This window comes from Anolis sagrei, chromosome 2 (assembly GCF_037176765.1).
Source record: "Anolis sagrei isolate rAnoSag1 chromosome 2, rAnoSag1.mat, whole genome shotgun sequence".
In the NCBI taxonomy this organism is placed as follows: domain Eukaryota; kingdom Metazoa; phylum Chordata; class Lepidosauria; order Squamata; family Dactyloidae; genus Anolis; species Anolis sagrei.
In genome coordinates this window covers 147,586,250-147,613,233 of record NC_090022.1, presented here as the reverse complement: position 1 = coordinate 147,613,233, position 26,984 = coordinate 147,586,250, and the positions used below count along the sequence as shown (strand labels likewise).

General features: G+C 42.2%; 3 protein-coding genes across 7 annotated transcripts in view; 1 reads left to right on the top strand and 2 right to left on the bottom strand.

Moving 5' to 3' along the window:
• Positions 1-2,005, bottom strand: part of PIN1 (peptidylprolyl cis/trans isomerase, NIMA-interacting 1) — a 39,555-nt gene extending 37,550 nt beyond the window's left edge. The window contains exon 1 of the mRNA XM_060763839.2: positions 1,890-2,005. Within this exon, the coding sequence (XP_060619822.1) occupies positions 1,890-1,947 (58 nt within the window). The 5' untranslated portion in view covers positions 1,948-2,005. The remainder of the gene's footprint in view (positions 1-1,889) is intronic.
• Positions 2,006-7,239: 5,234 nt separating this feature from the next.
• UBL5 (ubiquitin like 5) lies at positions 7,240-15,131 on the bottom strand. Of its 5 annotated transcripts, none has more exons than XM_067463947.1 (5): positions 14,993-15,131; positions 12,446-12,580; positions 11,379-11,462; positions 9,121-9,158; positions 7,240-7,491 (listed from the first exon to the last, which is right to left on the bottom strand). In XM_067463947.1, exons 2-5 carry the CDS (start codon positions 12,499-12,501, stop codon positions 7,448-7,450), a joined length of 222 nt encoding a protein of 73 aa, XP_067320048.1. In that variant the 5' UTR covers positions 12,502-12,580; positions 14,993-15,131; the 3' UTR covers positions 7,240-7,447. The 5 variants fall into 5 exon arrangements, with proteins under 5 accessions (XP_067320048.1, XP_067320047.1, XP_060619825.1 ...); XM_067463946.1 differs by having other exon boundaries at positions 14,951-15,039; XM_060763842.2 differs by having other exon boundaries at positions 14,911-15,000.
• Positions 15,065-24,174, top strand: FBXL12 (F-box and leucine rich repeat protein 12). The gene is made up of 3 exons (XM_060763840.2): positions 15,065-15,177; positions 19,686-19,758; positions 23,180-24,174. Exons 1-3 carry the CDS (start codon positions 15,065-15,067, stop codon positions 23,990-23,992), a joined length of 999 nt encoding a protein of 332 aa, XP_060619823.2. The 3' UTR covers positions 23,993-24,174.
• The last annotated feature ends 2,810 nt before the right edge of the window (positions 24,175-26,984 follow it).

Genomic DNA, 26,984 nt, shown 5'->3' with positions numbered 1-26,984 from the left:
CCAGCCTGGAGTCCAAATTCAAATACAAAAAGTGTTTCTAGTGATTAGTGGATACAAAGGATGGGATCAAAATATCAGCATATTTTATCAAAGAATTATAAAAGACACTTTAGCATATAGAATGCAAAAGAGGGCATGATGTAATACAGGAGACATGACCATCTGAGGGAGGTGAGGACAGAAATTTCTGTCTGGTCCCAGGTGTGAGCTTTACCACTTCTGGCTTAGGAAATTTACTTTCACAACACATGGTGATGGTCCCTGCCCAACTGCTTTAAAGGAAACTTAACCTAACTGACAGATGAGAGATTTGTAAGATGCTATTAGTCATAATGGCCAAGTACAGCGTGAGTGTTTAAAGACAGCATGCTATCAAGAACTAATTTCTTGGTTGGGATGTTGCCATCAAATCCTACTGATGAGCTGAATGGGCTGCCCATGTAATTACTGTTCAAAAGAAAAAGGCTTGCCATTAGCATGTAGGAGTCTTTAAATGTATTGGAATCCAAACACTTCATCACACTAGAGAAAAAATCCACTTAAAATCTGGTTTCTGCCTCCTGCAGAATTCTGGGGTTTGTAGTTTAGTGAGGCTTCTCCCTAAACTGCATACCCCAGAATTCTGGAGGCAGAAACCAGATTTTAAGTGGATTTTTCTCTAGTGTGATGAGGCCAAATACCAGCAGCTATAATCAGTCTGGGCAATAATATGTATTCCAAAACAGCTGCAAATCCCCTGGATAAAGAAAACTAAATGTGGTCCAATAGGCTCTGATAAGAATTTTAGCTCATAGATCAACCCAAAAAGCTTCATTCATAAACAATTTAAAGGGATTTAGATAAAGTGCAAAGTTAAAATCTACATACATCTGCTGTTATAATAAGAGCAACCTCTAAAAATGTCCTTTGTGAAAGGCCTGGATCTTTGGGGGCAGGGGGCTCCTTATGAGCAAGTGACATGAAGTTCTTCTCTTCATTCAAGGCAAACACCAATAAAAAAAATAAAATGAGAACACTTAATTATCAGTTCACTTTTATTATATAAAAACAGTGTCCACAAAGACAGCAAGGACAGCTGTAAGTAAAGAAAGAGGTGCTAGGAATGGCTGAGAGTGCAGAGGGTTGTACATTGCCCTGGCCTTTCACAATTCAGGGAGGAACGAAGAGAATAAAGGCTGAGAGATGTAAGTTGCCTTACCCAAAATGAAAGGGACCAAAAGTGTTTTGGATTTCAGAATGGAATACTTGCACATACATGAGATGTCATGGAGATGGAACCCAAGTCTAAACTCGAAATTCATAGATGTTCCATATACCCCTTCTACACATAGTCTGGAGCTCATTTTTATACAATCTACTTTTTAATAATGTTGTGTATGCAATAATGCAACGAAGTTTTGTGTTCATTGAACCATCAGCAAAGGCATCACTATCTCAGCCACCAACGTGGACATTTTTGGGATTTGGTATATTTCAGAATTGCCAATAAGGGGGACTCAGCCTGTATAAGAAAATACAAAATGAGAATGGAGAGAAAGAGCCCCCAGAAACACCACTCTTTGCTATGGGGTTTGGCTTATCTCTGAGGAGCCACAGATAGTAACCCTCCTTTCCCCGTCATAGCTTTCCCCTACATTCTTGCAGAGGGGGGGAAACCCTTCTTTGTAATCCCTGTTGATTTAATTAACTGATTTTTCCCCTTCGACACTCTCTCGGGGGGAAGGCCGCCACGCAGGCCCCTCAATCTAAGTCACTAGGAAGGCTGCTCCCTTCCGACATTCCTTCTTCCCGAGGCCGGACTTTCACGCACAGACACCCTCCCAGGACGCCCCCACAGCTCGGTGCCCACCCACCCACGCTCCCGCCCGCTTCCCAGTCCACGGCGGTACCGGAGCTGCGGCTCATGCGCTTCTCCCAGCCCGCGGGGAGCTTCTCCTCCTCCGCCATCTTCCCTCCTCTCACAGCACCAAGCGCAGAGGCGGCCACGCCCACTTCTCCTGGCAACGACCCCGCACGCGCACAATGGCTCCGGCGGCCTCTCTCACGATTGGCCAACTGGGTGAAGACGTCGCGCTCCTATTGGCTAGAGCTAGAGACCGCGCGAGAGAGGGTACTTGGCTGCCTTGGCACGCCAAAGGTGAGACGACGGAGGCTGCGAAGGGACAAAAAAGGCCAGACGCGAAGCAAAGCGCTCACATTTAGCTTTTGGAAAGCTATACAGAGCCCCGTCGCGTATGGATTGGAAGGATAGGCGTCGTGGTTACTCAAGTCACCACGTCGAAGCGTACCACCGCACTGCAGATGTACACCAATGGCCTCCAGAACCGGGAATAAGACAAACTCTCTGCTGATCGAAATATTGGCACCAGTCGTATTAGTTCTGGCTCGGAAATGCGCATTTGAAACGTTACTGCAAACCAATCCCAGTGCCTTCTTGGGCGGAGGCAATTCGGAAATGCAGTAGGCCCCTTGGTTTGGCTCAAGTCCCATTGCACACAGTAGCGTCGTAAAATGTCCCCTGTCTGCAGATAATATAGGGTGCTGCTGCTGGTTTGCTTTTTAAGCACTTATGTGTGTGTGTGGAGGTGGTTTTAAAAATCTAAGAAATTATATATTTTTCAAAAAGGAATTCGACAATAAACAATCAGGGCCAGCTAATCACCTCCCAACAAAGTATTCCTCCAGGCAGGAAGAGGCCAAGCCTTGAAGCTGCAAGGCTTTTCGATGCTAATCAAGGTGGCTAATTGCAGCAATCACATATGCCTCAAATAGACAAGTTTTTTTTCCCTATATATCTGTGGTGCATATGTATTCCGCAGATATATAAACCCCATTTACCTAGTTCCCAACAGACCTCAAAACTGAGAATGCCTGCCATAGATGTGGGTGAAACGTCAGGATGCTTCTGGAAAATGGCCATACAGGCTGGAAAACTCACAGCAACCCAGTGATTTCCAAAGCCTTTGACAACACGTTTTCAGTTGTTTGTTTATAATCAGTTGTTTGTTTATAATCCTACCACAGCTTTCCAAACATTTCATGTTGGTGACTCACTTTTAGGCATGGCCCTCATTTTGCAACACAGGCTGTATAAAATCAACATTGAACTGGATTATATGTCAGTGTGGACTCAGGTAATCTAGTTTAAAGCAGATATTGTGGATTATCTGCATTGATGTTCTGAGTTACCAAAATGTGGTTGTGTGGAAAGGCCCACAGTAATAGAGAAGGAGCCCCCAGAAACACCGCTGTTTGCTATGGGGTTTGGCTTATCTCTGAGGAGGAGCCACAGATAGTAACCCTCCTTTCCCCGTCATAGCTTCCATCTACATTCCTGCAGAGAGGGGGGAAAAACCCTTCTTTCTAATCCCTGCCAGTGACTCTCAACCTGTGGGTCCCCAGATGTTTTGGCCTTCAACTCCCACAAATCCTAACATCTGGTAAAACTGGCTGGGATGTCTGGGAGTTGAAGGCCAAAACACCTGGGGACCCACTGATTCGGGCCCAGAAAGGGAGTCCCTCTTGCCTTTCGCCACTCCTTCGGGGGGGGGGGGGGAAGAGGCCGCCGCCGCGCAGGCCCCTCAATCTAAGTCACAATGAAAGCGACTCCCTTCCGGCCTTCCTTCTTCCCGAGGCCGGACCTTCACGCACAGACACCCTCCCGGGACGCCCCCACAGCTCGGTGCCCGCCCACGCCCGCTTCCCAGTCCACGGCGGTACCGGAGCTGCGGCTCATGCGCTTCTCCCAGCCCGCGGGGAGCTTCTCCTCCTCCGCCATCTTCCCTCCTCTCACAGCACCAAGCGCAGAGGAGGCCACGCCCACTTCTCCTGGCAACGACGCCGCACGCGCACAATGGCTCCGGCGGCCTCTCCCACGATTGGCCAACTGGGTGAAGACGTCGCGCTCCTATTGGCTAGAGCTAGAGACTGTTGTATGAGGGAAAACAGCCTCCGCCCTCATGGTGTGGCATGGCTCTCCAGGGGAGCAGCATGGCTCGCTCGGGTCTTCCTCTTCTGTCATTTACACACACACACACACAAAAGGATACACAAGGGGAAGCTTTTCCCAGCAAAACGTATGTCTCGGTAACCCTCCCTGACCGGGATTAGAACGAGAAACTTTTGTTTCAAAGGCGGGAGCCCAGCCAGTGGGCTATTTTGCCACTTTTGACTTGTATGGGAGAATAGGAGTCTTTATCTTCTTTATGGAGGGGGGGGGAGTGCTTTTCCTCCTTTTTCCTGGGATCTCTGGACTCCAATCTTTTCATTTTCCCCCAAGAGTGTTCCTTGCCCCCCTCCTTAATCTCCCTCAGACTCCCCACTCTAAAGAGCCTGGCTAATGTGTGTACTTGAGGAAACTATGCCTCCTGTGCACACCAGGTCCTCCAAACCTCTGTGTTTTGTCTTTATGTGTTCCTTTTGCCTTCATATTATATTATAGAAAATGTATTATGTTCAGATGCTCCTTGGACCTTCCCTCCCCCTCATGAATGTCTTTTGTTTAATCACAAGTCCTGTGCTCCTTTTGAGTTAATAGCCTACGGAGATGATACTGTGCTGGGATGTCTTCAGGCGTTCCTAGCCTTGCCTACATTTATGGACTCATCTAGACAAAGGCAACACAATAAAGGTTCCTGGGCAGGACTATGGGTCTTCTGATTAGAATCATAAGAGTTGGAAGAGACCTCATGGGCCATCTAGTCCAGCCCCCTGCCAAGAAGCGGGAATACTGCATCCAAAGCACCCCTGACAGATGGCCATCCAGCCTCTGTTTAAAAACCTCCAAAGAAGGAGCCTCCACCACACTCCAGGGCAGAGAGTTCCACTACTGAACGGCTCTCAGTCAGGAAGTTCTTCCTCATGTTCAGACGGAATCTCCTTTCTTGTAGTTTGAAGCCATTGTTCCGCGTCCTAGTCTCCAGGGAAGCAGAAAACAAGCTTGCTCCCTCCTCCCTGTGGCTTCCTCTCACATATTTATACATGGCTATCATATCTCCTCTCAGCCTTCTCTTCTTCAGGCTAAACAAGCCGCTCCTCATAGGGCTTGTTTTCCAGACCCTTGATTATTTTAGTCGCCCTCCTCTGGACAAACTCCCTGCTGATCAAAATATTGGCACCAGTCGTATTAGTTCTGGCTCGGAATTGCGCATTTGAAACATTACTGCAAACCAATCCCAGTGCCTTCTTGGGTGGAGCCAATTTAGAAATGCAGTAGGCCCCTTGGTTTGGCTCAAATCCCATTGCACACAGTGGCATCGTAAAAAGATGTCCCCTGTCTGCAGATAATATAGGGTGATGGTGCTGGTTTGCTTTTTAATCAATTATGTGTGTGTAGGTGGTTTTAAAAATTTAAGAAATTATATATTTTTAAAAACGGGAATTCAGACAATAAATAATCAGGGCCAGCTAATCACCTCCCAACAAAATATTCCCCCAGGCAGGAAGCGGCCAAGCCTTGAAGCTGCAAGGCTTTTGATGCTAATCAAGGTGGCCAATTGCAGCATTCACACTTGCCTCAAATAGACAAGAGTTTTTTTTCTATATATCTGTGGTTTATATATATTCCACAGATATATAAACCCCACTTGTCTAGTTCCCAACAGGCCTCAAAATTCTGAAGATGCCTGCCATAGATGTGGGTGAAACGTCAGGAGAGGATGCTTCTGGAACATGGCCATACAACCTGGAAAACTCAGTCTCCCGTCCCAGGTTTAAATACGTACATTTCATGTTCCTACCTGCCTAGAGAGAAACTAGGACAGTGCAATTCTGAGTCAGTTCAAAAGCCCCGAAAATCATGGTGTGGTTTTTAGCCAGGTATTCTGAGCAGCAGTTTATCCATCTCTAAACGCTTAAAGAAATGAGGAAAAGAAGGAATTTTGTCCATTTCAAGACACCCCATCCTTCTGAACTCTAGCCCAGGGAAGGGAACTGTGTTACTTTCTAAATGTTACTGAATTGCAGTTCCCAACAGCCTAGAATAGCCAATGGTTAGGAGTGCTGGAAGTCCAAAAGTATGTACCTAGGAAACTACATTATTTCTATCCCTTCTTTAGGCAATCTGTGCACTTCCCCCTCCCAGAGATATACGAGTATGCCCTCCATTTTCACGGTTAGGTACAGAAGAGTCCCATAAATGTGGGGAAAATTTTTATTTTACCTGAGACAACACCTTTTGGTTATCCAGGACAACCTCCACAAGAGGTTGACCATAGGATCATGCTGAAGGACCTATTAATTCCTAGGGAACACATTAAATGAATCTACAAATAATCAAATCCACCAAAGTTAAACCAGCAATTATGGAATGCAGATTGAATTCATGCACTGTTTTGCTATCATGGCTAATGGCTGTTAAAATCTGCTCTTTATTTAGAACTTTGGCTATAGAGCCAGTAATTTATGACAGAATGATGCTTACAGGCTAGATGAATTATTGTCTGCTCTGGTTGGCAATGGCACAGAAGGATTATTCCCAATTCATTTAACAGAACAAATACTGTGTGTAGCAGTAATTTCTATTGTTATTCCAGATAACAAGCACTATTGTGAATTTACATTGGCAGTGATTAAGAACTTTCACTAAACCAGTAACAAGGCAGTAGTGAGAAGCCTTTATCCCTTAGAGATTTTGTTCTCCAACTCCTAACCATGCCAGTGTGGTAAAAGGGAATGTAGGCCAAAACATCTGAAAATCAAAGATTTCCCAACCTTATAATGAAGGCAACTTTTGTAAACCAAAAAATCAGGCCCTCCCAGTTGTATTCAAATGTTGTACATGTGGTAAGTAGTTGTGACTATATCAATTTGTAAATAATTAAGCTAACAAGAGGGGATTGTGGGATGGTACGCTCTTTGGATAGAATGATAAAGCTGTGCTACATTATTCTCACTATTTTTATTTATTTTTTTGGTCGTGTCAGGAGCGACTTGAGAGACTGCAAGTTGCTTCTGGTGTGAGAGAATTGGCCGTCTGCAAGGACGTTGCCCAGGGGACGCCCAGATTATTTGATGTTTTTTACCATCCTTGTGGGAGGCTTCTCTCATGTCCCTGCATGAGGAGCTGGAGCTGATAGAGGGAGCTCATCTGCCTCTCTCCAGATTCGAACCTGCAACCTGTCGGTCTTCAGCCCTACCGGCACAAAGGTTTAACCCACTGCGCCACCGGGGGCTCCTATTCTCACTATAACTTCCACAAATAACATGGTTAAAAATGCCTCAAAGACCACATCTAACACATGTTGTTATATCACATTTATTATAAACATTTGTATTTTTAAAAAACACACAGTTTGAGAAGATATCTTCTAGTTTATTGCCATAAGGGATAAAAATATTACTAGCCACAATTCATGCAACTAAACAAGCCATTGACACTTTCAATGAAATTAGAAATGAAGAAAAAAGAAAAGAGACCATGACAGATATGAAATCTTCCACAACCAAATTACTGATAGTATAGTTCTAGGTTCATGCCATCATGGATTTCATCTGAAAGTAAAAAGTTAAGGTGAATTCCCACAGGAAAACATTCAGGTCTAGTAAGTGAGCTTAATGTGTAAATCTAGAAAAGTCTACGATACTACCAAAATGGCATTTCCTTTGGAAACATCACAGATGCTGATCCTCATATTTTCAAACTGCCAGAAGCCATACACAGACCTACAAATTAACACTTTATCAGGAAACAACACACCAGATGTTGACATGAAATTTCACCAGTCTTCATTTTAGCTATACTAACCAAGGCTGCTGGGAATTTCAACACTAGATAGATACCAGTTGGCTGCTCCTGTTTTAAATACTGAGCAATATATAGTAAAAGGCAGAGACAGAGCCATTTCACATATTATCATCTCAGCCTTTACATTAAACTTTAATGGAAAACGTAATATATAAACATAGGACTTTTTATAAACTCAAGCACATTACACAAATCTGAAAAATGAAGCAGAGATATCAGCAAGCCTACATCTAGAACCCCTTTTCTTCTTTTGTAAGGCCAGCAAACTTTTCCATCAACCCAATATTTCTCAAATGGTGCTCCTCCAGATGTTTTGCACTTTAGCTCCCACAATTCCTAACAGCTAGTAAACTGGCTGGGATTTCTGGGAGTTGAAGTCCAAAACACCTGGAGGAGCACAGTTTGAGAAACACTGCATTAACCTATAGGCATGGTTAGGCAATCCTAATCTGCTATAGAAATCAAACATTTAACACTGCATGTTGTTACTAACAGATTTGTGTAAATGTTTCAAAGAGCCACTAGGTGGCAAAACCTTTACTGTTGCCAATTTTTGTGACCCCAACATTGAATTAAAAGGGTCTCATTTGAGGTCAGGACCCCCAGTTTAAGAAGTAGTGATATAAACTGTGACTTTTAAATAAGATTTTAAGACTAAGCCAGGGCATGTTGTGAAGTGTTTTGTGTATTTTGGTAGGTTTTTAATGGTTTTCACTATATTTAATACTGCTTTGTATAACTCTATTTTTGGCTGTATATGTTTTAGGTTTTGAATTGTCTATTGTATAGTTTTTAGGATTGTTTGTCACATTAAGTTCCTTTTAAGAGAGCAAAGGCAGAATTTCCCACTTTTATGCCTTATTCTGAAAACATTGTATTTTCCAAAAAAAAAAAAATCAAAATTTCATTATACAAAATGTGAAAGCCCCAAATCTGTTACTCTGCTTGTATCTGTGCACATCTAAACACATACACATTATTCAAGAAGAACTTAAAATGTCCACTTTCTATTCAGCTCTTGTTTGCATGATGAAAAAGGGAAGCAAGTTATAGAACTGGGTATTTTAATCAATTTTTGTCTAAAATTCAGTAAAACCTTTCTATGATCTCCAGATACAGTGTGGAATACAAATATTTTAAAAAGAGAATACATAAAGACCCAGTAGAATCAAAAATGTATATAAGTAAACTCTGGTCTATTGGCTAAGAGTATTTTGTGCAAGTCTTTTTGCAAAAGTATAAATAAATCGGAAATGATTTCAAAGCAACTATCCAAATAACATTACTGAATTTAAAGATGATTAATGAGTGCTGTTCCCTTCTCTGTACATATAGTAAAGCTCTTACTTATTGTCAACCACCAGGATTAAGGATACAGTCTGCCAGTGACACATGGTCCTTGAAAATTGTGTACCTATAACATTAAATATATATATAGTTAATTTTAATTTGCTACACAAAGCAAATTAACAATGACAATTATTTCTGTTAAAACATGAAATTAACATAATTACACACACAACAATCTGGGAACAATGGGCTTTACATGGAATTTTCCTTAAAGATGGCTCCAAACATTATCTTGCAGCAGAAGCAACTGGATGTTTGTAAGAGTAACTTCCTGTGATTATTATATATTACAATAAGATATAAGTTGCCATTCTATTTTGGGATGTAATGTAATTTGTGGATATGACTTCTACAGCTTTAAATGACTGAATCAAAAATATGCTAGGAGTGTCTCTTTCTATATGCCCTACAGACTTGAGATATTTAGGTCTATGTTGTTAACTGTCAAAAGTCTCATTATTGGAAATAGGGCAGAATATAAACAAAATAATAATACTCATCACCCCTCTGTTTCCACAACTTCCAGATGGAATGCCCTTGGACTGCATGGGTTCCTCATCTTGCCCATAGGGCTTTACTAGTGTTATTTCCCATCAGAGATTAGAGATAATATTTATTTATTTATTTATTTGATGCACTTATTAACCGCCATTCTCAGCCCATAAGGGCGACTCATGGCGGTGTACAGTACACATAAAAGACAATTACAAAAGCCAGTTCAACAACATCTAAACTAACAACACTTACAGACTACACTAAAAATCCGCTTCGTCTCATAGTGGAATCATAACCCGTCTCATATTCCTTATTCCATTCCAATTCTTCTTTACCGTAATGTTGGCACTTAATTAAATGCCCTCTCGAACAGCCATGTCTTAAGGCTTTTTCGAAAGGACATGAGGGAGGGCGCCTGTCTGATGTGTGCAGGGAGAGTGTTCCACAGCCGGGGGGCCACCACCGAGAAGGCCCTCTCCCTCGTCCCCGCCAGCCGTGCCTGTGAGGCAGGCGGGATCGAGAGAAGGGCCTCCCCAGACGATCTCAAGGTCCTCGTGGGCTCGTAGGCCAAGATGCGGTCCGAAAGGTATTTTGGGCCGGAACCGTTTAGGGCTTTGTAGGCCAAAACCAGCACCTTGAATTAGGTCCGGTAGCAAATCGGCAGCCAGTGGAGCTGGGACAACAGGGGCGTTGTGTGCTCCCTGCCACCCGCTCCAGTTAGTAACATGGCTGCCGCGCGCTGAACCAGCTACTCAAACTTTAAAGACCTTCCATGAAAATGACCTGCACTGTTGTGCTGAGCTTATTCTGCAGTGAATATGCATGGACAGAGCTATGCCTGAGAGGAAAATACATATATATACATATATATATGTATATATGTATGTATGTATATTTGGCCCTGTCCCATTGGTTCAGAGCAACCTACTCTTTCCTTGTTTCCAAGCACTGCTTGTTGCTAGAATGCGTCCTCAGGATCCTTCCTGAATTGGAATCTGGCCTGACTAACCCTGAATGAGGCAGTTCAGAGACCCACCAATAAGAAATAGAGCCTCTTCCCAAAGCTATCTTCCTTCAGAGGAAAGCAAAATTATTTTTGTTCCTTTTCTGATTGAGTTTATCTGGAATTCTGGAGTGACAATATTCTGCCATTGTGAGCTCTTGTTGAGTACAATTTGAAATTATTTAGTTTATAATTTTTATTGTTTTATGATCCTTTTGAATTATCTGAGAACCATTTTGGCTGGGAGGCAATAAATAAATATTTATAATAAAATACAATTGGTCTTCCACATTTGCAGGTCTTGTGTTCACAGCTTCAGTTGTAATCATCCCACATCAAAGTCTACAGACTTGCAGACTTTTGTGGGGAAATGCCAACTGAAACCATTGCTATTCTGCCCCCTGAAGTTACAGGGAGTGGAATAGCAATGATTTCAGTCACCATCAACCCCCAACCAAAGTCTGTAAACCTTTAGTGAAGGGTGGGTGGCAACTGACATTGTCGCTACTCTGCTCTCTGCTTCAAGAGACAGCACAGCAAATTCACTCGCATCCACAAATGCACAATGCTTAACCCGCAAATGTATTGGGATAGCTGTACTTTTGCACAGGAGGGAGAGGGGAGACAGCCTTTATATATTATCCTTGGGTCTCTTGTATTCAGGACACAAATGATGCTCTTGAACTCTGGCTCTCAGAACTAGACTAGGACAGTAATGCCATATACAATTCTGCCTGAAACAAAAGTACCATTCTTTTATTGAAATCTGTCCACATTTCTACTCACCATTTCTTTAGTACAATCTTGTCCCACCGAGTTCCAGTCTGGGCCGCAATTAGCTTTTTCAGGTCCCGGATGGTGTCATCAGAGCTGAGCAATAGTACCAGTTAAGCAAAATGTATCTCAAGTGGAGGCCTCTTTGTGATAAACTCTAAGAGACTAATGTTTTTTTCAGATTATTAAATGGAATACACATTGCGGTCGTGCATAAATCTTCTACCGGCCACCTCTCTCCCTCCCCTCTGTTTTCCTTACTTCCCACACATACATCTTTGGAACCATTATATGTGTTTTCCTAAATCCTGGAGAAAAAAAATATAAATATTTCAATATTTTAACATCCCTACCTAGGGTGGGTAATCTTTAAACATATATAATCAAAACACCTATTTAAAAAAAACACTCCTAAGTAGAGTTTTCTCCATCTTTGAACAAAATTTGTTTACTGCAACACAAAAAAAAGTTATGCTTGTGCAGTATCACATGACCCAAGGCTTCCTGCTTATTTTTTTTGCTTATTTTTTTAAAAAAGCACTACCTTCAGTTTAGAGATTATTAAACACCTGTCTAATGCTCTTTCTCACACACACACTTTCACTCTATACCAATCTTCTCCATTAAGCATGTGCCTTAATCCATTCTTATATCCATTCTGCTTGAGCTGTTGCTTTTTGAACTTTAACTTGCCTGACAACAGGCATTCTAGTCCAAATGTAGACAACGTATTAGAGTGATCCCATACTTGGGAGTAAACCAAGCGAGGGGAATTATAAAGCCTTCCAGATACTGTTGCTCAGAAAATTGCTGGAATAGGAGAAAGCATTATTTCAAAAGGAAGTGACTATTAAGACAATTTCTGAGTCATTTCTTATGTTCACAGTCGCCTACACTTATGTTACACTGTGCTCATATTTCAAGTGAACAGTTCTCATCACAGATATTTCCCTTGTTAAGTATCTGTTTTGTATGTGTCAAGAGTCTTCACAAATAAAACAGAAATTAAATATAAGGCTAGAAAATATAGTCTAGCTCCCCCTAGGTGTTCAAAAATTACATATTTCTGTTTTGGATACTTGCACTTGACTCTCACTTTCTTGCCCAGACGATCATTGCAAACCACTTCAATCATCCCGATCCGGTGTCAATGGTAATCAGTGTACAAGAAACGGCTGAGTTAGGAGACCTCTAGTCTCCTGCCTTTAGGGGTACTGTTGGAAGAAAGAAACAGAGAAAAATGTGATCAGTCACTTCAGATAGAGAAGGGGTTGTTTGCTTTTTCAAAGCACAATCTCAGGAAAAGAGAGTGAGGTCGGAATTCCCAAATTCTGAGTGAATCTAGCTGAGATTTGTACAATAATATCATACTCCCTACCGCACAGAACGTTATGGGTAAGTCCAGACATGCCTGTCTTCCACTTGTAACATCACAGGATTTTCCACCACTTCATCCATTTAATAGTGGATAACTGTACAATGTAATTCAACTGATAATACTATTGGCCCTTCATCTGGGAGCAACTAGGCCACTGAGTGCCCTGGGACAGGATACAAAATTAATTAATTGAGAAGCTCCGCTGCTGTACTCTTCCTTATTTAAACCTTCTCATATTTATATAAACTGTATTACATAACTCTTCCAGAATGGTTTATTAACCCCTATTAACTCCTAAACTATTGTATTGCTCAAAATAAGAAAAAATGGAAGCACTGACATCCAAGAGGTACAATCAATCATGGGAACACTACCATTTTAAGAAGCCATAAAAAGAATAGCAATTTCTATAATGTTATATGTGTTAGCCTGTCATAGCAAAAACAACGACTATAATGGTACCTTAAACACTAAGAAGTTTGGTATAAGGTTGGGGGGGGGGGAGGAGTCCAACCCTCTGTATAAATTTATGTCCAAGCTATGTGTATAAGGCATACACATAGGCCTAGTCTCTAGGTCGCCTGTTCTGCAATTCATTCACTTCCCCGACCCTATGACATGTTGTTTACACTATTCCTTGCTCAGCCCTTATATTTTTCAGCTCCATCTTAGCCATTGGTATTGCTGAACCTCACCCAATGGCACTATGATGTAATTAGTTTATATTTTTAGTGCGTTTTATCGGGATTTTTGCATTTTATGGAGTTTTTATTTTTCTCCATTTTTTATTATGTTGCAGCTAGGTTGCTCTATATTTTCCAATGTGTCTAGTCCTGATGTAAATTGTTTGTACTGTTTTCTTTTATCATTGAATGTTTGTCATGTTTTTTTGAAACCGCCCTGTGTCCCTTTGGGGAGATAAGGCAGTCTATAAATAAATTATTATCATTATTAAATAAACTATATTCTTGCTGTGAGTCTTCTGAATAACTGAAGATGTCAGCCATTGATGCAGAAGAAACGTTAGGAGAGAATGCTGCTGGAACACTGGCCATACAGCCCAAAAACTCACAACAACCCAGTGATTCTGGACATGACAGCCTTCAATACATTGAAATATAATAGAATTCTGTGTTCAGACTCCCATCTCCAAGATATCTCATTGTTCATTCGCTCAATCATTTCCGACTCTTCATGACTTCATGGACCAGTCCACTCCAGAGCCCCCTTTTGGCCATCACCACCCCCAGCTCCTTCAAGGTCAATCCAGTCCCTTCAAGGATTCCATCCATCCCTCTTGCCCTTGGTTGGCCCCTCTTCCTTTTTCCTTCCATTTTCCCCAGTATCATTGTCTCCTCTAAGCTTTCCTGTCTTCTCATGATGTGGCCAAAGTACTTCATCTTGGCTTCTACTCTCCTTCCCTCCAATGAGCAGCCAGGTTTTATTTCTTGAAGTGTGGACTGGATCTTCTTGCTGTCCAAGGCACTCTCGGCACTTTCCTCCAACGCCACATACATATATCTCATTATGTACATGCAAATACTCCAAAATCTGAAGAAATTTTAAAAAATCCAAAACACTTCTGGCACCAAGCATCTTGAGTAAAGGAAACTCAGCCTGTGTTGTGGCTGTTCAACTTCAAGCCATCTTTCAATTTGTCCTGAGGAGAAGCTATTGCGGGGCTTTCTTGGCAAAAATTGGGCTGGATCTACCCTGCCATATAATCCAGTTTCTGAAACCAGGTTATCTGATTTGAAGTGGTTTATATGAGTCTACACTGCCAAATAATCCAGTTTAAAGCAGATAACCTGGATTATATGGCAGGGTAGATGGGACCTGGCCTTGCTCAGAGGCCCAGAGAATGTGAATCGCTCAAAGAATCCATATAGTGTCTATAGCTGAGTGGGGGCTCAAACCTTAGACTCCAGAGGCGTGGTTCGACGCTGGCTCTGAATAATCCACCAATCAGAATCAGAATAATACCAGATGAAAGGAAAGAGTCCCTTCGCACCCGAATTTCAGTTCAGCCTGAAATTCCCCGGAGAAGTAAAAGAAGAGCCACCCACAGAAGCACAGCTAACCTCACTCTGGGGGCTTCGGGAGCTTTCCCGGCCACTGTCCGGGGCCTGGAGGGCTAAAGCAGCCGGCCTTGCTCCTTTCACCTACCCCAAGGAAAGCGGGCCGAAACAGTCACGGAGGAACTCACGCAGAAGCCCGAAGGGGGAAGAAAGCGGAAGCGGAAACGTGCCTCACACGCCCGGAAGCGGAAATCGGAGGAGCCTGGTCGAACGTTCCAAGGAAAGGCGGGAGAAGCTCTCAAATGGAAGGCATACACTCAGCCATGTCGGTGCCCAGCCTCGCCACACTCCCGGACTCGCTCCTGCTCGAGATCCTGGCGTGGCTGCCCCCACGTGACCGAGTGGGCGGAGCCAGGTGAGGGCTCCGGGCGGGGAGGGAGCTCTTCTCCCACCCTTAACTGCCGTGGGATTCTGGGGGATGTAGTTTAGTGAGGCCCGACAGCGCTCTGCTGAAGAGTCAGAAGGCTCCTCCCATTCTATTGGATGTTGCCATGGCAGCTGCGGTGTGATGTGATAGGGCAGTCCGCATCACTCTCCTTCCTGGCGTCCCAAAGGTTTCTCCAAGGCTCAGAAGAGGTTCTGTTAGTCCAGTGGTTCTCAACCTTCCTAAGGCCGCGACCCCGTAATACAGTTCCTCATGTTGTGGTGACCCCCAATCATAAAAATTATTGTTGTTGCTACTTCAGAACTACTATTATGAATTGTAATGTAAATATCTGATATGCAGGATGTATTCTCATTCACTGGACCAAATTGGACAAATACTCAATATGCCTAAATTTGAATACCGGTGGGGTTGGGAAGGGATTGATTTTGATATTTGGAAGTTATAGTTGCTGGGATTTATAGTTTGCCTACAATCAAAGAGCATTCTGAGCTCCATCAACAATGGAATTGAACCAATTTTGGCACACAGACCTCCAATGACCAAAAGAAATATATTGGAAGGGTTTAGTGGGCACTGACCTTGAGTTTGGGAGTTGTAGTTCACATACATCCAGAGAGCACTGTGGACTCAAAAAATGATAGATCTGGGCCAAACTTGGCCCGAATACTCAATATGCCCAAATGTGAACACTAGTGGAGTTTGGGGAAAATAGGCCTTGACATTTGGGAGTTGTTGTTGCTGGGATTTATAGTTCACCTACAATCAAAGAGCATTCTGAACTCCACCAATGATAGAATTGGGCCAAACTTCCCACATAGAACCCCCATGACCAACAGAAAATACTGTGGTTTTTGATGGTCTTTGGGGACCCCTCTGACACCCCCTCATGACCCCCCCAGGGGTCCCGACCCCCAGGTTGAGAAACACTGTGTTAGTCCCTTCCTCAGATATATCGCCTACGGCACTTGGTATTCGTTGGTGGTCTCCCTTCCAGGTGCTAACCAGGGCTGAGCCTGCTTAACTTCCAAGGCCAGACAGAATCTGGCACTTTTAGACTAAATGCCCAGGGTGTATAGCAGCGTTTCTCGACCTGGGGGTGAGGACCCCTGTGGGGGATCACGAGGGAATGGCAAAAGGGTCTCCAAAGACCAGCAGAAAACACAGCGTATGCTAATGGCCAGACTAACTTATAACAGGAGGAATACAAGAGAGTCAGTAATATAGAGGAGTCTTGTCGAAGGCTTTCATGTCCGGAATCACTGGGTTGTTGTAGGTTTTCTCAGGCTATATGGCCATGTTCTAGAGGCATTTTCTCCTGACGTTTCACCTGCATCTATGGCAAGCATCCTCTGAGAATGCTTGCCATAGATGCAGGCGAAACATCAGGAGAAAATGCCTCTAGAACATGGCCATATAGCCCGAAAAAACCTACAACCAACATAGAGGAGCTCCATTAGGAATTTAGGTTTACCGTGAATAAGGATAGATAAATAGGCTTAAAGGCTTCATAGTGTTTCAGTGTTGGAAGTCATGGTGAAGGGTGCACGGGTGTGGGGAAGAGGTTTTATTTTGTGTGGGATAAGGGTTCTGGGATGAGTGTGTGGTTTGCTGTGTGTAAAATGCCATGTGCTGATTTTCTGAATGTAATGGGAAAAAATTGAATAGAAAGCTTTGACTGAAAGTAGTGGATAACATACAGAAATAGCAAGTCTCTGTGTTTTAAGTTAAGTAACTGATAATAATTTGTACTCAATTTCAAAATTAACTGGTTGGTTGATTAAGATAGATAGGCATGTACACGTCAAAAATATTGTTACCTGATTATATCTGTCACGATTCGCTTTTCTGTTATGTGCCATAACCAAAATAAACAGTTAAATAAAACAACATTTTCTATTGGTATTGGGGGGTTTGTGTGGGAAGTTTGGCCCAATTCTATCATTGGTGGGGTTCAGAACGCTCTTTGATTGTAGGTGAACTATAAATCCCAGCAACTCCAACTCCCCAATGTCAAGGTGTATATTCTCCAAACTCCACCTGTGTTCACATTTGGGCATATTGAGTATCCATGCCAAGTTTGCTCAAGATCCATCATTGAGTCCACAGTGCTCTCTGGACATAGGTGAACTATAACTCCAAAACTCAAGGGCAATGCCCACCAAACCCTTCCTTCTGTTGGTTATGGGAGTTTTTTGTGCCAAGTTTGGTTCCGTTCCATCGTTGGTGGAGTTTAGAATGCTTTTTGATTGTAGATCAACTATAAATCCCAGCAATACAACTAACAAATGACAAAATCAACCCCCCCCCCCCAATTCCACTAGTGTTCAAATTAGGGTGTATTGGGTATTTGTGCCAAATTTGCTCCAGTGAATGAAAATACATCATGAATATCAGATATTTACATTATGATTCATAACAGTAGCAAAATTACAGTTCTGAAGTAGCAACTAAAATAGTTTTATGGTTGGGGGTCACCACAACATGAGGAAACTGTATCAAGGGGTTGGGGCATTAGGAAGGTTGAGAACTACTGGTCTATAGTGAGCGATAGGATGCCTGTTCCATCTAGGTATTTGGGACTGCAGGTCCCTCCAGTGGTTGGTCATGGTGCTTGGGGTTTCTGGGAGTTGTTGACAGGCAAAATGAGGCACAGGGGTTCTGCCTCTTTATGGAACATGCATAATGGGGAATCAATTTATATTGTCCTGAAAACAACACCTGCAGAACTTCTTTCTGCACAGCCGTTAAAGGAACAGGAAATAGTCATCTTATTTCAGCTGACAAGGTTCTTGGAAACTAAATTCACTAGAAAGGAGGAAACCATTAAAATGAACAAATTCTGGCTACCAGTATTAACTAAACTCTAAAATCAGGACAGTAAATAAAGAACAACACTCAAAAACTAGGGGAATTCCAGACAAGAAGCAATTAGGGCCAGCTAACACTGCCAAACAAAGGATTCCCCCAGGCAGGAAGCAACCAGGCTTTGAAGCTGCAAGGCCATTAAATGCTAATCAAGGTGGCCAGTTGCAACATTCACACTTTCCTCAAGCAGACAAGAGTTCTTTCTCCCACCCTGTATATTCCACAGATCTATAGATCTCACTTGCCTAGTTTCCAACAGACCTCACAACCTCTAAGGATCCCTGGCATAGATGTGGGTGAAACATCAGGAGATAATGTTTCTGGAACATGGCCAGACAGCCCGGAAAACTCACAGCAACCCAGTGAATTCCATCTGTTTTATATTCATGCATTTGATTGTTGTTTAACTTGTATTGTGTTTTTACCATGTTGGAAGCCGCTTTGGGTCCCCATTGTGGGAGAAAAGCACATATAAATAAGGATTTATTATTATTATTATTATTAGTAGTAGTAGTAGTAGTAGTAGTTGTTGTATAAAGTAGAAAAGAATCTGGTGGCCACTAGATCTTCATTCCTAGTTTAGAGCGCAATATGGACAGCAACATAAAACTAACTCCTTTGTTAAAGATACAGGAGCCTTTGTGACAGGGAAGGGAGATATTCTTGCCTTCTGCTTTGTTCTCCCCCCCCCCCCCCCCCCCCGCCGCTTTGACTATGAAACACCAGGCCTGCTTTGGAGCCTTGTAAGATATCAAGGCAACTCTCTAAGCGCTACTGTGTACCTTCAAAGCAGCATGTTTGCTCCAGCAGTGCAGAAGGGCTGCTCCGAAGGCATGTCTAGAGCAGCTATCAAAGGGAAACAAAAGCTATAAGCTTACAAATGGTTAGTTGGGGACCCTAATGCATCTTGTTGCAGTGTGATGAAGTCCTGGCATTCATTTTTGGGGATGTGGCCCTTTTGATCCAATAAAAATAAGCTGAAACGGTGTTATTTCTATTTGGCTTGCCTAAGGAAATGCAAGTTAAACACTTAAGAATGGCTCAGGTGCAGAAGTTCTTCAAAATCCTGTTGTCCCTATGTTTCCCTCTTCAATGGGTGTCCTGAAATGTAGTTTCAAAGAAGTCCCTGGCCTACATATGTTGAGAGGTGTTCATCAGTGGAGAGAGTTTTTGGACATTGCCAAAATCCATTCGCCCAATATGAAGTTCTAGTTTGTGCAGAGAAGTAACCCCTCATCCAGACTGAATTCTGAAACAATTTATTTTTCTATATAAGTGCTTACTATGTATATGCTGTTGCTCCCTCCTCTCCATGCACACCAACAATGTGGCATTGCTTCACAGTTACCTCCAATTAGTTTCCTCACTACTTCTGCAACAGGATCCTTGACTACAGTTTTCAAAGAAGCAGCTGTGTTAATTTCTTGCAGCATAAAAAGGAAGGAGGGAGTGGGAAACAGCATCACCTTTAAAACAAACTAGTTTTTATTTCAATATCAACTTTTGTGGATGTAAACCCACTTGTTCAGATCCTCTGCATTGAAGCCACCCAGTCACTGCCTTTGGGTGAGAAGTACTAGTTGATAACAACTGATCACATCTTTCTACAGGGTTTGCAAGAGGTGGCGTCGCCTGGTGCGGGACAAGTTTCTGTGGAGGCATTTGGATCTAACTTCTTACAAGGTAACAATGGTCAAACTCCAGCACATTAGTAGGTATTTGTGAGCAAGGATCAGGAATTGCTGGGGTACTTCCTTGGCCATTGGGGTCCCTCAGGACTCTGTGTTGCCCCCCAACATATACATGAAACCGCTGGGAGAGATCATCCAGAATTTTGGAGTGTGATGCCATCTGTACACAGATGAACTGTAATACCATTACTCCTTTCCACCTAAAGCCAAGGAATCCGTTTCTATGCTAAATTAGTCTGTGGCAGCTGTAATGGACTGGATGAGGGCAAACAAATTGAAGCTTCATCCAGACAAGACAGAAGTTGGCCAATCAGTCATAACACCAATCTAGTAATAGAGATTCAGCATGTGTTAGATGGGGTCACACTCCCCCTGAAAACACAGGTTCACAGTTTGGGGGTACTCTAAATTTCAGCTCTGAACCTGGAGGCCCAGGTATTAGCAGTGACCAGGAATGCTTTTGTATAAAGCTAGCGCACCAACTGCACCCATTCATGGAGAAGGTAGATCTGGCCACGGTTGCAAATGTCTTCATTACATCCCAGTTAGACTACTGTAATGCACTCTGCATGGTGCTGCCTTTGAAAAGTGCTCAGAAACTTCAGTTAGTCCAAAGAGCAGCAGCCAGACTGCTGACTGAGACTGGCTACAGGGAGTGGACAATTCTGCTGTTACTACAGCTCCACTGGCTGCCAGCCTATTTCTGGACACAATTCAAAGTGCTGGTTTTGACCTACAAAGCCCTGTACAGCTTCTGTCCAGGTTATTTGAAGGACCATATCTCTCTCTATTAACTTCTCAGATATCTACAATCAACTGGGAAGGCCTTCTCTCTGTCCCACCACCCGATTAAGTGCATTTGGTGGGAACAAGTGAGGGCCTTTTTGGTGGATGCTCCCAGTATGTGGAACTCCCTCCTCCCCCTACCAAAAAACCAGGATTGGCCCTTCCCTGCTTGCATTCTGTGCCAGCAAGCCTTTAAGGTAGAAAGATGGGCATGCTGCTGGGGAGGTTGTGTGTGGGATTCTGGGGTGGGGAATTGTGATTTTTAAATGTAAGTTTAATTTATTATATTTTAACTATAGTTTAACTTTATATCTACAAAGTGCTATTTAATTTTTTTTTTTTTAAATTATTTGCTTTGTTTTAAACTTTGATCAGATTGTGTAGCTGTTAGACAACTTGAGTCTCCATAGGGAAAAAGCCGGGGTAGAAATAAAGTTAATACATTAAAAAATAGCTTTGCACTGTGGTGCAGTTACCTTTTCAGCCTCCAAAAGCCATTGCCAACACACTTTCAGGAAGGGCTAAAACCATATGTTTCTGCATTCATGTCATTTCCGACCTACATCAAATCTTTTAATGGAGTTTTCTTGGCAAAGTCTGCTCATGGGGGGAGGTTGCCCTTGACTTCCTCTCAGGCCAGGTATGACTTGCTCAAGATCCCCCAGTGGGTTTTCATGGCTGAGCAGGGATTTCTCTGTTATTATGTGGGTAAAGACTAAGAGTCTGAAGAATTTTGCAGCCAGTATAACAGCATATCTCCCATGCAGTACGATTTCAGATGCGTTTTGAATTTGGGAGTTATAAACTTTAACAGTTTCATTGTTAGCTGCAGAGCTGGGTGCATGTTGCTCTTTGCCTCCATGTTTCCTTGTTTTGGGTCACAAAGCATGCCACAGCCATCTTTAATTGGCTATTTATTTATTTTTTTTGTCGTGTCAGGAGCAACCGCTCCTGTTGTGAGAGAATTGGCCGTCTGCAAGAACGTTGCCCAGGGGACGCCTGGATGATTTTTGATGTTTTATCATCCTTGTGGGAGGCTTCTGTCATGTCCCCGCACGAGGAGCTGGAGCTAATAGAGGGAACTCACCCACCTCTCCCCGGATTCGAACCTGCGACCTGTCGGGCTTCAGTCCTGCCGGCACAGTGCTTTAACCCACTGGCTATGCCACATTGATTGGCTATGAACCTTCCCTATTAGTTACATCCTCAGGGTTCAGAGCAGATTATAATCTTGTACAGTGGAACTTTCCTTACATGAAAGATTCACAATTTACATTATAAAAAGCCCACCCACATGGTTAGATACTTTTTGACTGCCACGAGGAAGCATCTGAGATATAGATGTACTTATTTGGAGAGGGCAGAATATTCTAACACATGGTCACAATCACCAAACTACAACGTTTATGATTCTTAGGGGCCCATCTACATGGGCACCTAAATTCAGGGCAGATTAGAAGGATTCTGTTAAGGTGTTTTCACCTCACTGCTCTTGAACCATGGCAGCAGTGGGAGCAGAGCTGAGTCCATCCAGTCCAGCCCTGCTGTCCAGTCACTCTTACCTTTTCAGTTGTTTGTCACCATGGCAATGGAAACAGAATTCTGGATTGCATCAGGGCCAATGCGAGGCCCCCTTTTCTGACATCAGCAAAGGCTTTCACATGACTTGGGAAAAAGAGTGGGTGATTCTCCTTTTTTTGGGTCACAAAAGCAGTTTGGGTCCTTTAGCAGTTGGCTATCGCTGGGTGCCTTTGCTGATGTAAACAAAGGCCCCAGCTATAGCCAGGAGTTCTCAGGAGTACTCTCCAGAGCAGCAACAAACAAACAAAGGGTAAGTGCCATCCTGTTTTCTCAATGGAGCACATGGAAAACTCCTACTACCAATAATAATTATTATTTGTTTATTTATTTATTTATATTCCGCCCTCTCCCCCCAAAGGGGGCCCAGGGCGAATGGCAATCTATCTTGTATAAACAACTGAATCAATTTGAATTGGAACCAGCTGAGCTATTCATACTAAGCCCTCCAGAGCTTTCCTGAGTTTACTTAATGCAGGTTAAAATTGGGCTGATTTTACCCAATGTTAAGGGCCAGAAGTCTCTGAACATAGCACCCAAACATCAATAGCTTTACTGTATACCTTTTACTTTAGGCTATAACTCCTCTGTTTCTCCAACCATGCATCTCTATAGAGCTAGCCAACCCATTTCCATTTCTAAATTAACAATCAGTGAAGAAAATAAATTAGGGAGGGGGGAAGTGCTGAATTTTGAATGTTAAACCTAAATACTAGTATGCAGCCCTATCCTGTGCACTTGCATTTTCATAATTGCTGTCAGAGAACCCAATGGTTTCTCTTTCATTAAAAGTTAAGACACAGTACTGACATTGACCTGTGAATAAGTCGATCCAGGGTTTTGAGTAAAATTTCTAGACTTATGCATGGGTTTAAAGGCTAGGTTCTGCTGAGTGGACTGGGCCTTTTTCCTGGGTCTGTGGCTGCAGGTTTGTTGCCATAACGATTGTTTCAAGCATTTATAAGCCCTCCAACCATCTTACATCAATTTAACTCATGCAACTTTTAATCTGCATGTTTTCTCTGTTGAATCTACTTCCGTCCTCTCAGGTGTCCTCCAAAGTCTTGTGGTATCTACTGAGGAATTATCTGCGAGGCACTGTGCAGACTTTGAAGGCCCAGGGATCCCTTCACTCCATTCGGAAGCAAGATGTGTTTACCCCAGCGTTGATGCAGGCCTTGGGCAAGCAATGCCCTAATCTCCACAACTTGTGCCTGACCAAGACAGACCTCCGTTCCCTTCCCTATAATTGTCTCCCCTCCTCTCTCACGACCCTGGAGCTGAGCTTCTGTGAGATCCCTTCAGTGTGGTTCCAAGTCCCGGAAGCTGCCGAGGCCTGCAAGGATTTCCCAAGGATCCAGCACCTGATTATCCAGAATGTCCCTGCATTCTCAAACCAACACCTCTTTAACATCTCAAGACAGGGCACTCTTAAGACTCTTGTCTTGTCCAAGACCTACCGAGTAACAGATGCGGGAATCCAGACAGCAGCACCCCATCTGGGAGGCCTTGAGCATCTCACATTGCTCCATAGTCAGATTGGCAATTCAGCCATGCACTTCATTGGGCGCCACATGAAGCACTTGCACAGCTTACACCTTGGGGGCACTGATTTTCTGACAGATGTAGGCCTCCCTTGCTTGGCCAGCTTGCCAGATTTGGAAGAACTCCGCCTGGACTTCTTCAGCAGGCTTTCTGCAGATTCAGTCGTAGCACTTGCTCAGGCCCTGCCACGGCTAAAGCGTCTTTATTTAGGCAGCACAGGATCTGATGATACAGCACTGCACAAAATCCAGGCAGACTTGCCAAATTGTGCCGTGGCCAGCACTATCTCCAGTAACAATTCCAGTGTAGGGTCATAGACTTTAGCAAGTTCAGTCCATGCTTATTCTTCAGAAAGTCAAAAGATGGCGATATATGGAAGATTATGAAATTATGTGCACTGAATACATATATATCATTGTGCTCTCCAAATCATTCAAACCCAGTTCTGGATTCTGGGTTCATTATTCAAATAAGCTCTGTCTCAATTTAAGCCACTCTTTTCCTCTGGAAAAGAGTGGCTTAAATTGAGACAGAGCTTATTTTCCTCTGGAAAAGAATGGAACATGTGGCCTTTTTATGGGAAATTTGTGATTGCTTATCTAAAATTTCAGGTGCCTGAACATCACAAGACATCATATACCTGTCTGTTTTTAAAACACCAGACTCTCTGCCTAATATATCAGCTCTTCAGGTTAGCACATGTAGGTTTTTGCCTTTAATAAATTACCTGAAAGCTGTATTTCAAGACTATTTCTGATCATTAATGTGCTTCACTGATAAGCCTTTAAATTATAATTAATGTAATAAATGTGTTTTTGTACAATGTAATAAAATATATTTTAACATGAAAATATAAGTTGTTATCCTATAGTGATTGCTCCACTGAATACCCTTCGGACTTGGCACTCTTTGTCTCTGTTCAAGTTACTAAGGTCTTTTTTTTATGTGTAAAGGTTTGGATATGATGGCAGAGCACAAGAGTTCAACAGATCTAGTTCATTCTTGTTCTGTGGAAAACATACACTGAGACTTAACTCTTTGAGGTTCTACCTCCAACATTAGTGGTTCTACATGGACACGTATTCTGGGGCCAATCCAGAGCAACCCATGACTTTTTAAAACACAATTCAAGAACACATTAACCCAAATTGGCTCCATGTGCCATGCAGCTGCCACAAAGCTGATTCGCACACATACCCCCACCCTCCTTGGGATAAAGAGTCTGTTGCCCTTTGCCTTGGTTATCAGTTCTTCCCATTTACCACTGGGGTATCCATTGGTATCTTTATTTTTCCTATCCATAATGTAATCTTGAAGCATATAGTCTGCTAAATATTCATACCATTTTTGTACATCTAATTTTTTAATGTACTTTCTATCCCTGGGTGACCATAACTTAGGCCACAGCTAACCTATATTTAGTTGTCTCACCCCAATCTTTATTGCTGCTTTTCCCTTCCAGTTTCAGAGTAAAAAACTGTTTCTTGTTCAACCCTAATTTTTGCTCTAATAATTCCCCCTTTATTTTTCTATAGAGTTCTTGTACCTTGGCACAGTCCCATCAGATATGGATAACTATTCTGGTTTCCCTATATTCATGCCAACAGGTTTTAGTTGTTCTTTTTGTAATATGGGCTATTTGCTGGGGGGGGGGGGGTCCTATACCATTTTGTTTGTATTGTCTGTATTTTACATTGTATTTCTTTTTTCTTTAAATGTTTTTGATTGAATTTATCCACAGTTCTAAGTCCTGATTACAGTTTATTTCCTCTTTCCATACTTCTAACAGGGTAGGTTTCAAATTATATTGGTTATCTATTAGTTTGTTATATCTGAATCCCATAATTCCTTTTTATTTCTCAGTTTTCCATTGTAATATTTGATCTAAATCTGTCTCAGGACCTTCTTCTTCCACTCTTTTGCAATATTTCGTGCCATAACAAACAATTGCTTGACCCACATTTGTCTCTTAACTCCCTTTTGGTCTTTCGTTATTCCATCTGAATTTAAAAGATCCCCTATCTTTGTTATACCATTTTATTTAAAGATAGTATCACTTATCTGATCTTTTTTATTATCTAATATTCCTATTCCTATTTGGGGTCTGTCTATTTTGTTTATTGGGATTTTGTTTTGCCATTTTTCCAGCATCCTAATATCAAAGATAGTGGACTTCCTTTCATTTTCTTTATTTCTTTACTTTTCACCCTTACCTTTAGACATGAACAGTGATTCCACTGATTTATTGACTTCTCAATTCTTACCCATTTTTTTTTTTGCATCGTCAAACTCTAATTCTAATAGTTTCACTAATTGGCATGCTTCAAAATAGCTTTGTTGGTTGGGGGCTTCTCATCATTTTCTTGTGGGGAATAATATGACAAATTAGATATTCTACTTTTATTGGCTCCTACCATCCAGGTTTTTATTGAGGTGTCCCATTTTTAATTTGGTATATTGAAATGGTAATGCCTGGAAGAGAAATAAAAAAAATGGAAGAATCATCATCTTAACTATTTTGATCCTATTTGTTAGGTCCCAGTTCCATTTATTCTAATTTTGAATCTGCTTACTAATTTGTTTTGATACTTGATTATAGTTTATTTGTATTATATTATTATTATTATTTTAATGTAAACTCCCAAGTATTTAAGCTTCTTTTCCCCCAGTCTTATCCCCAGGATTGTTTGAATTTCTTTTAAGTCTTGCCAGGAAATATTTTTATGTATAATATCTAATTTTTAAATCAATGGAAATGTTTTTAAATCAATCAAAATTCGTGATACCCATTACATAAAACCCAAAAAGATCTGTCTTCTGCAAAATTAAATTGCCACATCATTCAGAGAATTGCCACTCTTCACTGTCCTCCAGATTAGAACATATTGCAATGTTTACATGTAGCCTAAACCAACAACAGCTATTGATTTTGATTCTGTTGTTGTTAGCTGCCAATTGCCAGGAGACTGGCAGAGGGAAAATGTCACGTCTCCTCTGAGTTTTGAAATCTCCACGTTTTGCCTTTTCTTCCTATCTATATAATAAAGGGACAAAAATAATCTCTTCCTTATTATTGAGCATCTATTTCTGGCAATCATGGGAGCTTTCGGTTTTAGAAGATCTTCAGCGTTCTCTGTGAAGGAGTGCTGGTGCCTCATCAAGCTACAAGGATTCCATAGCTTTGAGTTATGGCAGTTAAAATAGTGTCAAACTGTATTAACTCTACAATGTAGATGCACCTTAATATCTCCTTTGGAATCCCTACTTCTCCTTTTCTAAACTAGTTGTAGGAGAACAAGGACTTTTTGA